The sequence below is a fragment of the Misgurnus anguillicaudatus genome, chromosome 5 (assembly GCF_027580225.2).
Source record: "Misgurnus anguillicaudatus chromosome 5, ASM2758022v2, whole genome shotgun sequence".
In the NCBI taxonomy this organism is placed as follows: domain Eukaryota; kingdom Metazoa; phylum Chordata; class Actinopteri; order Cypriniformes; family Cobitidae; genus Misgurnus; species Misgurnus anguillicaudatus.
In genome coordinates this window covers 39,254,061-39,266,983 of record NC_073341.2, presented here as the reverse complement: position 1 = coordinate 39,266,983, position 12,923 = coordinate 39,254,061, and the positions used below count along the sequence as shown (strand labels likewise).

The 12,923-nt window shown below is 34.6% G+C and overlaps 1 protein-coding gene across 1 annotated transcript; it reads right to left on the bottom strand.

Annotated features, from left to right (window-relative positions):
* Positions 1-770: 770 nt before the first annotated feature.
* slc35a2 (solute carrier family 35 member 2) lies at positions 771-12,748 on the bottom strand. Its single transcript, XM_055168199.2, has 5 exons — positions 12,435-12,748; positions 9,496-9,678; positions 7,989-8,140; positions 5,697-6,391; positions 771-970 (listed from the first exon to the last, which is right to left on the bottom strand). The coding sequence occupies exons 1-5, from the start codon at positions 12,502-12,504 to the stop codon at positions 937-939; spliced, it is 1,134 nt and encodes a 377-aa protein (XP_055024174.2). The 5' UTR covers positions 12,505-12,748; the 3' UTR covers positions 771-936.
* Between the last annotated feature and the right edge of the window lie 175 nt (positions 12,749-12,923).

Sequence of the window (12,923 nt, the reverse complement as noted above, 5' to 3'; positions counted from 1 at the left end):
AGAGGGCGCTGCTTAGCTCTTAAAAATCTAAATACATTAAAGAGATAGTTCACTCAAAAATAAAAATTCTGTCATCATTTACTAGCTGCTCTCATGTTGTTACAAACATGTATAAAATAAGAAGGAATGAAGATATTTTGAGGAATGCTTGTATCCAAACCGATCATGAGCCCCATTCACCTCCACAGTAGGAAAAAAGAATACTATGGAAGTGAATGGGGCCCATGAACGGCCTGGCCACAAACATTTCTCAAAGTATCTTTCTTTGTATTCATCAGAACAACACAATTTATGCAGGTTTGTAACAACATTAAAGTGAGTAAATTATGACAGAATGTTCATTTTTGGGTGATCTGGCTACATCGTTTTAATAGTTTAGCAAAGCACTTTAGATCACAAGAGGTTGCATTAAACAAGGGCACTTTGGGAAAAAATGCATTGTTGAAATGAATAAGAACACTAAGCAATACTACAAAAATGTTTATGGACACTCTTGGCAAAACACTTTAACTAGGCAACATTACACTAGTGATGAAAGAGCAAAATCATAGCATAATAAGCCATTAACTTTTGAAGTCAAGGTCTAATAATGCCACTAAGTACCTGACATAATAATAATATACATTTTCAGTCATTTTCCCATTTCCAGCAAATGAAACACAAAACTTTTTTACGAATTACATTAGTATTATAACTTCAGTCAGTCAAAATATAACATCACATTTCATTATTGAGGTATGTAAATAACATTCAATAAAGTAAGCAAAGTCTATGTTTTATCATCAGAAGCACCATTATTTAGAGTTTAATTCAGTCAGCATAACAAATACACTTGAAACAAACAACCAAAACCATTATTTCCTATAAATGGGGCAGAAGTGTTGGAAATACGGGCACAGTGTGTTCTCATCTCTTCTCATGTAGATGTTTCCTATATCAGTTTCCCTTCTTCGGTCCTGAAAACTTGAGACTAAAAGTATAACAGAAAAAGTTGAGGGAGAGAGGGGGAAGAAACAGAGATTTACTAAGTATGTAAAGCATGAAAAACACAGTGCACAATATAATATAACTTAGCGTTATGTATTCCTCATCATATCATATGATGATAACCGGCTCACATTAATGTAAGTCTGTGTATACTCACTCACAAAACACAAAAAGCAATGAAATGCATTCTTACAATATTGACGTAAAAAGTGCATTCACACTATTTTGTGAGATTAAAGTGAAAGAATGCTTTAGTTATTTGTTAGTGTGCTCACCCAGGCATTATGCAAAACCACTTCTGATAACCTGTTCTGGTTGATGTCAGCATGTGCCCTAAAAAACCTGAATCCTGTTTGAAGGTCTGTACAGAACACACATAATGTGTTTAGCAAGCTAAACTGGAAATAACAATGAGAATAACCAACCAATCATGACTTTGATTGGCTGGTTTGATTAATGGGTTTTTAATGCCCAATGACAGACAAGCTGTTTCATATCTAAATCCTAGATTATATTCTTTACAAATAGAAAACAAATCTTTAGATAAATATTACATTGAATGCATTGAGTATTAAGATAGCCTATATGAATTAAACAAGTTTGTAACTTTGTGCCTATACTGTAAAATAAATGTTATCACATCAACATAATATGTTTTATGTCTTGTACTTTACTTATCAAATTGAGTTCAGCAATAACAACTTATTTTTATAAGTTATATAAACCTATATAATCACTAGTTTAAAGCCCTTACATTTGCTCTACAAGATAGAAGAAATTATGATGTTGACTCACATTTTACCCCAAAACCAACAGGAATGCTTAAAGTTTTATACTCACTCTAATTTATTATAATTATTTCTGAGGATCTATATAAGATATTATAGGATTGAAATAAAAAATATGACCAAACAATAAAATATAGGCACTTAATAGACTTAAAAGGGTCGTGTGCTTTATTTATATCTTATGTCAAATTCATTATAATTGTGAACTGTGACCTGCATGTTATCATTAGTTTTATCTAGTTCTTCAATGAATGAGTTGAATTCTGTAGTTTTTGTGTAATTGTTTAATACAAGCGCACACACACAGTAAATTTAATATATTAAACAGAAACTCAATTCTCTATTCCATGTTTATTGTTAACCTCAAGAAAAGAGGTCACTATAAGAAATCAGCCATCAGTGGCTGGACTTTTCATTTATGGTCTATTTACAATATTGATCATATTTAACAGAGGCTGCATTTATGATATTTCAGCTTTATAAAACCTTATGACTATTTCTACAATTATGACATGTTGACAATCAAATCTTAACTGGACATGTGCAGTGGTATGTATTTTAACATGCAATCACCTTCAGCCCAAGTTATTAAAATCTAGTCACCAATAAAGACAAAAAAACATTATCTTCACTTTACATGATTTCCCAGAATGCACTTCTGTTTGTTTTATTAACTAAAAAAGCTTTCATTCATGAAGATAATCAGTTTTTTCGGACCATGTTCTGACATACAACCATGTGCTCGTCAATAATCATCATACAAATCTCCCATAAACAAACACGAAAGATTGACATAATGGTTAGCATTGCACACAGGTGTTTTGTGTCAGAATATGGCTTATAATAAATGTTCCCATCCTCAAACACACACACAGACACACACACACACCTGTATATCTATATATAACACATATCACCACATAAACATACACACAATCACTGTAGCTGCCTGAAGCCCTTGGCTCATTCATTTCAGACAATGACTTAAAAACATGATGCAACTAAAACTTAATTTCATGCCTCTTTCAAAGTTTTAGGGAACTAAAATGCTTCAATTTTATAACATATATATCCACAATGCGATATTACCGAATTAAATGGTGTGGCATATGTGATCAGGTTTGTAGACCAGGAATGTTCATGATGAAAAAAGTCAATTATGAGTTTATGTTAATGAAAAAGTCAAATTTTTTCCAATAAAAAGCAGTCCTGGTGGCTTCTAAAAAAAAACAAGTAAAAAACACAAAAGAAAATCCTAATTGAATTATCGCAGCCAAGTTTCTTCATTTAAAACATTAACAAAACCAACACACTTCATCAACCAGCAGTTTAGTATTTAGTATTAGTATTTAGCAGCGCTAAACCAAGTCCTTTTTATGAAGATACAATACATAACATGCATTCTAACCCTTTAAAGCAATAAAAACTTCACTTTACCAAACCACGACTATACATTTCCCCAACCTATAACATGTGTTCCCTCACCACACACAAAAAGTGCTTCATAAAATAAATTCAAATATTCATTTTATATCAGCATGTGCTCTCAAAGTGTGTGGGGATTTACTGAGATCAGTTTTGGCATATTTGTATCAAATCTTTGCACAGAATCATTTGTACAATACATACAATATATGGACAAAACTTGAATATTTCTTTTTTGCATAATAAGAAAAAGATATAATATTTTGATATTATTTACAGTTTAAGAACTATATATATTAACATTGGTACTACCATTCAGTCACAAGTTGATAGAGAAAGGCACAGCATTAACCATTTGTTGGTTAAGCAAAACTAGTTCCCCTTAGAAAAAAAGACAGGCGTACAGTATGCACATGTGGGAGAAACAGACTTTAAGTTTTGACATTTTGGTTAAGGAGAACTTAATAAATATCTGAGTTAGTTTACGTATATAACGGATGTAAAACAAGCCTCTCTCTGGATCTGATTATTATAACATCCCAAAATCACTGAAATTATAATTTAAAAACATCAGCAGTGCCTTTGCCACTTATACCAAACGAAAAGAGGTATTGCCGTGTTTGACTACTTCCATATTCTGCAACTGTAAACATGGTGGACATTCACATAGACGTTCAGCATTGTTATCTATTTTTTTGGCAAAGAGCTTTAGTTTTATACTTTTATCAGCAGCAGATAAATCTCACTCTTTGAATTGATATTAAACGTTAAAATTTATATACCAAGGGCTGTCAAAAGATCAATTGCGATTAATAGCATACAAAATAAAAGTTTGCTTTTGCATAATATATGCGTGTTCACTGTGTGTAATTATTTTGTAATATATATATATATAGACACACATGCATGTATGCATTTAAAAACATTTACATGTGTATATATTTATATACAGATTTATTTAGATTTTGATATATATATATATATATATATAATATATATATATATATATAAAATACATAATTTTTTATACATATGTGTATTTGTATATACATAATAATTACACACAATACACACACAAATATATTATACAAAAACTCTTTTATTTTGTATGCGATTAATCTTTTGACAGCCCTATTTATACCTTTATTATGTATTACTGTATGTAAAAAAATGCATTAAATTACATTTTACATAAATAAAACCCCTTAATAAAGATTTTTAGCATTTTCTGCGATTTTCATGACAATTAACCACATTCCCTCACCCAATTTGCATTAATGGCACAATGCAAAATTGATTTCCATACAATGTTGGGTCAAAAAAAGGACAAACTCAACCCACTGGGTTGTAATTTAACCTATGCTGGGTTGTTTTAACTTAATGTTGGGTTAAACATAAACATTTTCTAAAGTTTAATTCAACCCAACAGTGAGATTTGTCCCTTTTTGACCCAACGTTGGGTTGAAATTAATTAAATGTAAAATATTATTTTCTTATTTTTCTCTCATCTTTTTTATATTTTATCCCCTGCATTGTAAAAACATGTCTATAGAAATGGCAGCATTGCTGTAGCTGTTTGTCAGTAACTTACTGTATATTTAAATGCAGGTCATTCACTGGCAAAAGTTTGTTCATAGTTAAATAAACATTGACAAGTCTTTGTCTCCAAAGAACAAAACCAAAATAACAGCCTCATGCAAAGCACTCTAGGAACCAGAAATCCTCATCAACCTTTTTCTGTGTTTTCCTTTCAGATTTTGGTTCCCAGAACAGCTTTGCATGAGGCTGTCACCCTAGTTCCACTCTGCAAAGACAAAAACCCGTCAATGTTAAATGTTTATAACTTAATTTATACTATAAACAAAGTTTTGCCAGCAAATAACATACATTCAAATCTACAGTAAGTTACTAGGCAAACAATTGCAAAAATACAGCAACATTTTTACAGTGTACATTTTTTAGATGTACTTGATGGGCGTCGTAACATCCACTCCTTAGCTTTTAAGTCCTCCGATGACAACACGTTTTTCTACTCAATAACAGACTGATGACGAAAAACTCTCCCTAAAGACCACAGCATAGCAAAGCTGTCTGACAGGAAAATGCTGTTTAAGGCAAACAGGGAGAGGAGATGAACCACAGGTATGATAAATGTTTAACGTAACCTTAATCTACATCTCTCGTTTGTGCTTTTTAAAAAAAAGACTCGGCTGAAATTACAAGAGCCGACTGCCATGTTCATGAACTAACTCGCTTGTGAACACTTGAGGAACTTCTGACTGCCCCCAGATAATTCAGCTCTATGAGAAAAAAGCATCAGAACGGCAGAACCCACAACAGCAGACAGATAAAGACGACAGACGTGAAGAGAGTTAAGACTTCCAGGAAAAGAAGTAGAGAGCAATTAATGGGAATTAAGCAGGAAGGAAATGCAGAAGGGGACACAGAAAAGATGCCGGCAGATGGCTCGATTTATTTCACTTCACCAGCACTGACTTTGGGAGGAAAGCTTCCAGCTCCGAGTTGCCTCCTTTGCTGTGGACGGATGAAGTCGTGCTGGTGCTGGGAGCGCTGGCGTTTGGTTTGGGGAGACTGTACATGTAGACGGCTCCTATGACCAATCCCGCGCCCAGCGTGAAGATCAAGTCCACGTGGAAACCAAAGAGGTAGACGGACGTAATAGTGGACACAATGATGGAAAAAGAGGTGGCGAAGCCCTTGAGAATATTGTCCGCGTATTTTACGACTACGGCCACCAGGAGGCCGCCGAATGCCTGGTTGAAAATAACTCCCCACACCAGTGGCGTGTAGCCAAACAGGAAGCCTTTCTCAGCGACGGCTTCCCCGTCGTTCCACCACAGGCCCAGCAGACCCAAAGCGGTTCCGAAGATTCCGAGCTGGATGTTTCGCAACCATACGGAGGCCGAGCTACCCTTCAAGATCTTCTCGAAATAAACGCCGGCAAACCCAGAAGATAAGCAGGAGATCACCACCGACACCAGGCCTTTGAAATAGTTCTGGTTGGGGCTGGTCAAAGCCTCCTTGTGCTTGCCGCTTTCTTGGTCCACCTGGACGATCGCCACGCCGGCGAACAGCAGCACCAGAGAGATCCACTGGATCTTAGAAAGGCTCTTACGCAACATGAGTACAGAAAACAATGCTGTGGTCAAGATCTTCAGCTGATATGTCACCTACAGGAAAAGATAGATAAAGGAAAACATATTACAATATTGTCCTGAATATTTAACAAAAAATGTTTCATAGAAATTACTCTCAATAAACTATGTCATGTTATATTTCAGCTCTACACTGCAAAAAAAAATTTTTTAGAATTTTTGTCTTGTTTTCAGTAAAAATATCTAAAATTTCTTAAATTAAGATGCTTTTTCTTGATGAGCAAAACAATCCAAGCAAAATAAGTCTAGTTTTAAAGCAAAAATATCAAATTTAAGGGATTTTGTGCATAAAACAAGCAAAAAATCTGCAAATGGGGTAAACAAAAAATCTTGGAAATTTTTTAACACTAAATTCAAGAAAAAAATCAAGAAAAATTTGCTTACCTCATTGGCAGTTTTTTTTTTTTTGCTTGTTTTATGCACAAAATCACAATCACTTAAATTTGATATTTTTGGCCTAAAAACTAGACTTATTTTCTTGGGTCGTTTTGCTCTTCAAAACGACGAGAAAGAATTTCTTAATTTAAGAATTTTTAGATATTTTTACTGAGAACAAGCCAAAACTACTAAGAATTTTTTTTCTTGAAAAACATTTTTTGCACTGGAAATTTCTTATTTTTACTGAAAACAAGGCAAAAATACCATCTAAAATTCTTAAATTAAGATGCTTTTTATTGATGAGCAAATCAACCCAAGAAAATAAGTCTATTTTTAGACCAAAAATATCAAATTTAAGTCATTTTGTGCACAAAACAAGCAAAAAATCTGCCAATGGGGCAAGCAAAAAAATCCTGAACATTTTTCTTAAACACTAAATTCAAGAACAATATGCTTACGCAGATTTTTGCTTGTTTTATGCACAAAATCACAATCACTTGTGTTTGATGTTTTTGGTCTGGGAACTGGACTTGCTTTCTTGGTTCGTTTTGCTCATCAAGAAAAAGCATCTTCAATTTAAGATTTTTTTCTTGAAAATCTTTTTTTTGCAGTGTAGATCGTGCAGTCAACCAAACCATGCACCCGCAAAAATGCCTAGGTGGCACCAAATACATGTAAACAAGTTTACTTGGACTTAGGCAGAGTGATAATAAAAGTTAATAAAATATTAGTAGGCTACGTGTTTTTTCTAAATGAAATGGACAGCCTAGGCTAACTGTTATTAAATCCAGTTATTCCCCTTTTATTTTCAAATGAAAGCATTTGGTTTAATAAAAGACAAAAGTTGGTCTTCAAAAAGTATTTTTCCAAAAGGTACACTGTGAAAAGTGGGGGTTGACTTATATCCGGGGAAATGCGGTAATACGGATACACTTAAGTTTTTTTATTGACAATTATGTAACTTTTTATTGCTATGCATTGCTGTATTGGTGTACCTGTGTTTAACAGTGATAAACAGTGTGTGAAGAACTACATTTCAGATTCACGTGGAACCGATTTATTTATTGAACTACATCTCAAATCTATTTAGCAAAACCTTTTGCTTTCGACATCATCACAACTATGATCACATTACCGTACCCTAAACTCTACATTATAATATTATAACTTCTTTAAAAAAGGAAAGAGACGGACTGTGCAAAATGAGGCAACGTGAAAGATGTGGCATACTAACCTGAAATGTGGCTGCTGGTAAATTGGAAATGGCCACATACTGTAGATTGTTTTGTAAAGTGTAGATGAGGGATGGAACGGCCAACTTCAGTGTGTCCGAATACTGTACAACTATAGAGTCGTAAAGTAACATTACGAAGTTCTTTACATTACCTGAGGACCACAGAAAGATCACATAATAAATGTAAGTTAGATAGGACAGTATTGACTCCTAGACACAGTTTAAGTTAAGCCACGACGAGGCCTTAGTTATATTAGGATATTTAAGTATTTTTTTTTACAAACAAAACCATTACTGGTGTGCATCTTGAGACAAAACAATGGCACTGATTTATGTTAAGATATATCAGGTCAAAATCTTTTTAAAATAAGGCAGCTCAAACATGCATTTTATTATGGGACTAGGAAAAGCCCTGTCTGGGAAACCGTGCCCTAAATAATTATTAGCTCTTCAGCACTGTAAATGAGTAAAATCTCCTTTAACAAGGTAAAATATTGCAAAACACATTCTCAGTTTGCTGTTATAAAACATGGCACCAGCATTATAACAAAAACTATTAATAAAGATAGTTATCAATAACAATTGAGAAGCTCAGGTGCAAACGCTACTAAACGTCACCTCCGGCAAAGAGATAATGATTATTAACCAAATGCTCTTGGCACGTATTGTACAATTTATCAAATACTTTTTCTTCTAATCCGCTTATCCCGGCCTCAAACCAAATGCTACATTTCAAGAAAACATGTCAGATGCACTTTGAGGGTTTTGCATCTGAGCTCTTCAATTCTTTTGCTATAGCTCCTCATATAGTTCAATACTCTCTAAAATAGTTGATACCGTTTATGGTCAATCTTCGCATTCTGTAATCTTTATTGTCATTGTACAAAGATTCATTCATTCATTCATTCATTCATTCATTCAAATTTATGAGATAATGGCCGCTATACTTTATGAAAGTTTCAGTCATACAGTGTGCTAGTTTCATGTAGATTTGTTCTCACATTAAATTAATTGAGAAACCAGAGTCACACCTTTCTGTTTCATTATGAACAATTATTCTGACATTGCATTTATATGATTACATAGGGCTGGGCGATAATCATATCTTTGTTAAAAAAAAATTGGTACATGATATACATCTCTGAAATAGCTGAATAAATGTTTACATGGGAGTCAAAGTCTCATGTGAAACGTCAACAAACACCTTTATTAAAACAATGCGTGATAAAAATAAAACACAGGAGAACACCATTAAAGCTGGATGAAAAGCTTATGTTTGACCTCAGTTTACATTTATGGCAAAGCTTTTGGAGCAAAAAAGGAGGAACATATCTGACCACACCAATCTAGACAATATTGTCTCATCCCGGATCCCACTGGGAGAAAAAACTACTGTTACTAAAACTCCATATAGTGCCCAGCCCTACAGTAACATGCTTTAATCATTAACCTTTAATTCGGTCTAAACTGTGCTCAGAGAAAACAAGGAAACAAAAATCTAACACACCTTTTTGTTGTAGCAGGATTATAATCAGGCAGGTGAAAACTTTGAGAACTTCTGCCATAACCACAGCTGATGTGGTAAAGAAATGATCCCCTGGTAATGTCCGCACATAACGGATGCTGAGGATGAGCGATGCATTCTGAATCACCAGAATTGCCAAACTGATGTACTTCAAATTCCTGTTAACTGCATGGGACACAAGCAGAAGAGAAGACTTTTACTTAGCGCTTTTCACAATGAATATCACTTCAAAGCTGCTTTACAGAAAATGCACATCTCTATATTTCAAAACCAGTTAACACATACACACTAACAACACTACGCTTTTTACTTAAGTCTATGGGGCACGACTGAGTTTAAATTGAGAAAAAAGTACCAATTTATTCTTCAACAACACAATACTAATGCTTTTACATGTATAGTTCATATTTGACGGTTTTTACATTGCTGTTGGGTGACTTTGTCACTCCTGAGGTTTGCTTTTGTTACAATTCAACAGACACTGTACCGGAATGGCCACAATACATGTAGAAATGATGATTAATGGCAAAACTAAAGTGGTCTCTTCATTTTTTCCACGGCTTTATATTAACACATAATAGATGTATGGATTATGGATGGATGCTTCAAAAACTTGGTGCAAGTTAGAAAGAGGCAGGATTTTTATTTTATTTTAACTCAGCCTGTGTTCAGCTGAAGAAAAAGCATATACATGCAAGATGACATGAGTAAATTATGGGCTAATTTGCTTTTTTTGGGGTGAAATACTAGTTTAAAAACATTTTCTGTAATTTGCAGGATTTTACAAATATTGCCAGAAATCGAAAGTGATTGTTGTAATGTCAATGTTTAAATAGGAGTTATTTGGTGCAATGTGTTCCTAATATAGAAACTTTCTATAGTAAACGATGCTAATAGAAATTTTTAGAGAAGGAAGACAGCAGAGATGAGATATATAAGTAGGGCTGCTCGAATATGGGCAAAATCATAATCCCAATTATTTTGGTTAAAAAAAATCATAATCACGATTATTTAACACGATTACTCTGTAACTTTGAAAACATGCAATTATTTAACCTTTTTATTAAAGGTGCAGTGTGTAAATATTAGCGGCATCTAGTGGTAAGGTTTTAAATTGCAGTCCATGGCTCATCCCTCGCTTTTGAAATGCATAGAGAAGCTACAGTAGCCACCATAGGACAAACACGTCATCGTCAGGGACAACTTGGTAAACAAAGTTTGTCCGTTAAGGGCTTCTGTAGAAAAATGGTGGAAAAATTTAAAGCATAATAGTTCATTATGAAAGGTCTTTATACACCACTGATAATATAGTTACGTATATTATATTGCATTTCTGTCAAGGAAATCTTCTAAAAGTTACACACTGCACCTTTAAGTAAGTGTTGCAATAGGCTTCATGTGCTAAAGGGTGTGGTGCTTTCGAAGTGCCTTACAAACACACCGGTCCAGCAGCATGCATTTTATATTTTAATTGCACGGTTATTGTTTTGCCTCGATTAACTTGTTTTTGTAAACTTTTGAATCAAAAATTAAAATAAAAAAATTACTAATTGCACAGCCCTAGATACAAGTAAAGATTTGGGGGAAAGAAATGATAAATCATCCAATAGAGGAATTTAAGGCATTTCTGCTCATTAATGTGACGCAACACTTATAAACGGTTATTCAGTAGCACAGGTCCCGTAATTTAATTTTACACAACTTAAAACATTTCAGGCACAAAAAGTCTAAAATCTGAAAAATTGCATTAGAGCAGCTTTACACTCTTCTGAATGAATCTAGTGAATGTTCAGCTCATTTACAACACACCCGCAAAAGCTGACGGCAGTCGTGTGTTTGCTCAAGACAGAGGCGACACCCATGTGCACAGAAGCTTCATTCATTCACATAAGTGCATGGTGTAAAGCAACATTCCCGTCAAACAGGCTGACCAGGACACAGGCTGTTTATTTGATCCGTTGCATTTCATTGGAAGTCGGGATAATTTGTTATAGCAGTCAAACCAGAATGTTTGATCATTTTTTAAATGATACTGGACTGTGACACGGTTACAGAAAAAATAGGAAGATGTTAAGATCAAAATAAACAAAATAATTATTTTATGGTTCTTAGTGTGAATAGAAAGTCACTAATGAATATCAACTAACCATGGCAGATTTTACATAACGCCAAGCTTCAATTGTGAGAGGGAAACCGTGAACAATACAAACACGTAGTCAAAGGAAGAAGTTACCTTGTTCGACCGGTTTTTAGCACTTTTAAGTCTTTTGTCATCTGTAAGAATTTGAACATACACTCAATGCAGTCCCACCCAATCCGCTTCTATTCTGACATTGGCACGGCGTCACATTTTGGGCTGGCAAATAATAATGATCGGTGAAATGAGCATGCATGTACACTTTCAAAATGTACACACATTTGTGTGTCCACACATAGTGGAAAAAGTAATAAGACTATAACAATTTGATTTGATTAATTTGTTTTGGTCTCTGAGCTAAAATTGTATTTACAAAAATGCACCATAGCACTTTGATATGCCATGATGCAGAATTTACAAGCATATTACAATACACACATGCATGTTATTCATACAAGATAGTAGCATAATATACCTTAGTATTTGTGGTATTTGGCACCATGTCCAACAAAAATGGCAACACCATGGTAGTGTTAGTTAGTGGTAGTACCACATTTACTACAGTTATCATTATATATACTTGCTGTAAGTCTCATACAAAAATGGCTTGGTATTTAAATGGCACTCTAATATGAATATGCTAAGCTATCGAATTAAGGTTGTAACTATGGTTACCAAAGTATTAAGTATTATTTCTACTGTGATCAGATAAACAGTCAAAGCAGCCCAGGGTATAAACACACGTATTTGACATCACAAAATAATGAAAGTGTGTATCTCTCACCTTCACTCTGTCTGCGGGACAATGTTTTATCCTCATTGCGTCTGTCTGGACTTTCTCTGTCTGCTGCCATTATCCTCGAACATGGACCCGATTCTTCCCTCACAAACCCGCTCTGTACCGCCTCTGCTCAATCGATCTGTGATGATTACACAGATGAATGAAACTTTCCATCAAACGGTTCACGGACACGGTCAATAACGTGCGAGAGTTCAGCGGAGTCGGGGGAAAAGTGTTGACGTCCCCACAACACGATCATTTTCCTGGTAGCGTCAGTCAGCCCAGCTAGCGACCAATCACAAGCGCTGTTACTGTTAGTGAGTGCATCGACCAATCACAAGCGCTGTTACTCTTACTGAGAGCAACGACCAATCACGGCGTTCGCTCACTTCTTCGGGGTTTTATTTTTTCTGACTTGGTGAAAATGCATTGGTGCCATCTGATGGCGAAGATGATGGAGTGCAATTACAAAAATTTCACAAATGATGTTCT

Coding starts and splice junctions, on each gene's coding strand:
- slc35a2 (XM_055168199.2), bottom strand. CDS start 12,504: ATGGCAGCAGACAGAGAAAGTCCAGACAGACGCAATGAGGATAAAACA. Junction 6,392..7,988: donor TACCAGCAGCCACATTTCAG/GTTAGTATGCCA, acceptor CTTTTCCTGTAG/GTGACATATCAGCTGAAGAT. Junction 971..5,696: donor CTGGAAGCTTTCCTCCCAAA/GTCAGTGCTGGT, acceptor TTATACTTTTAG/TCTCAAGTTTTCAGGACCGA.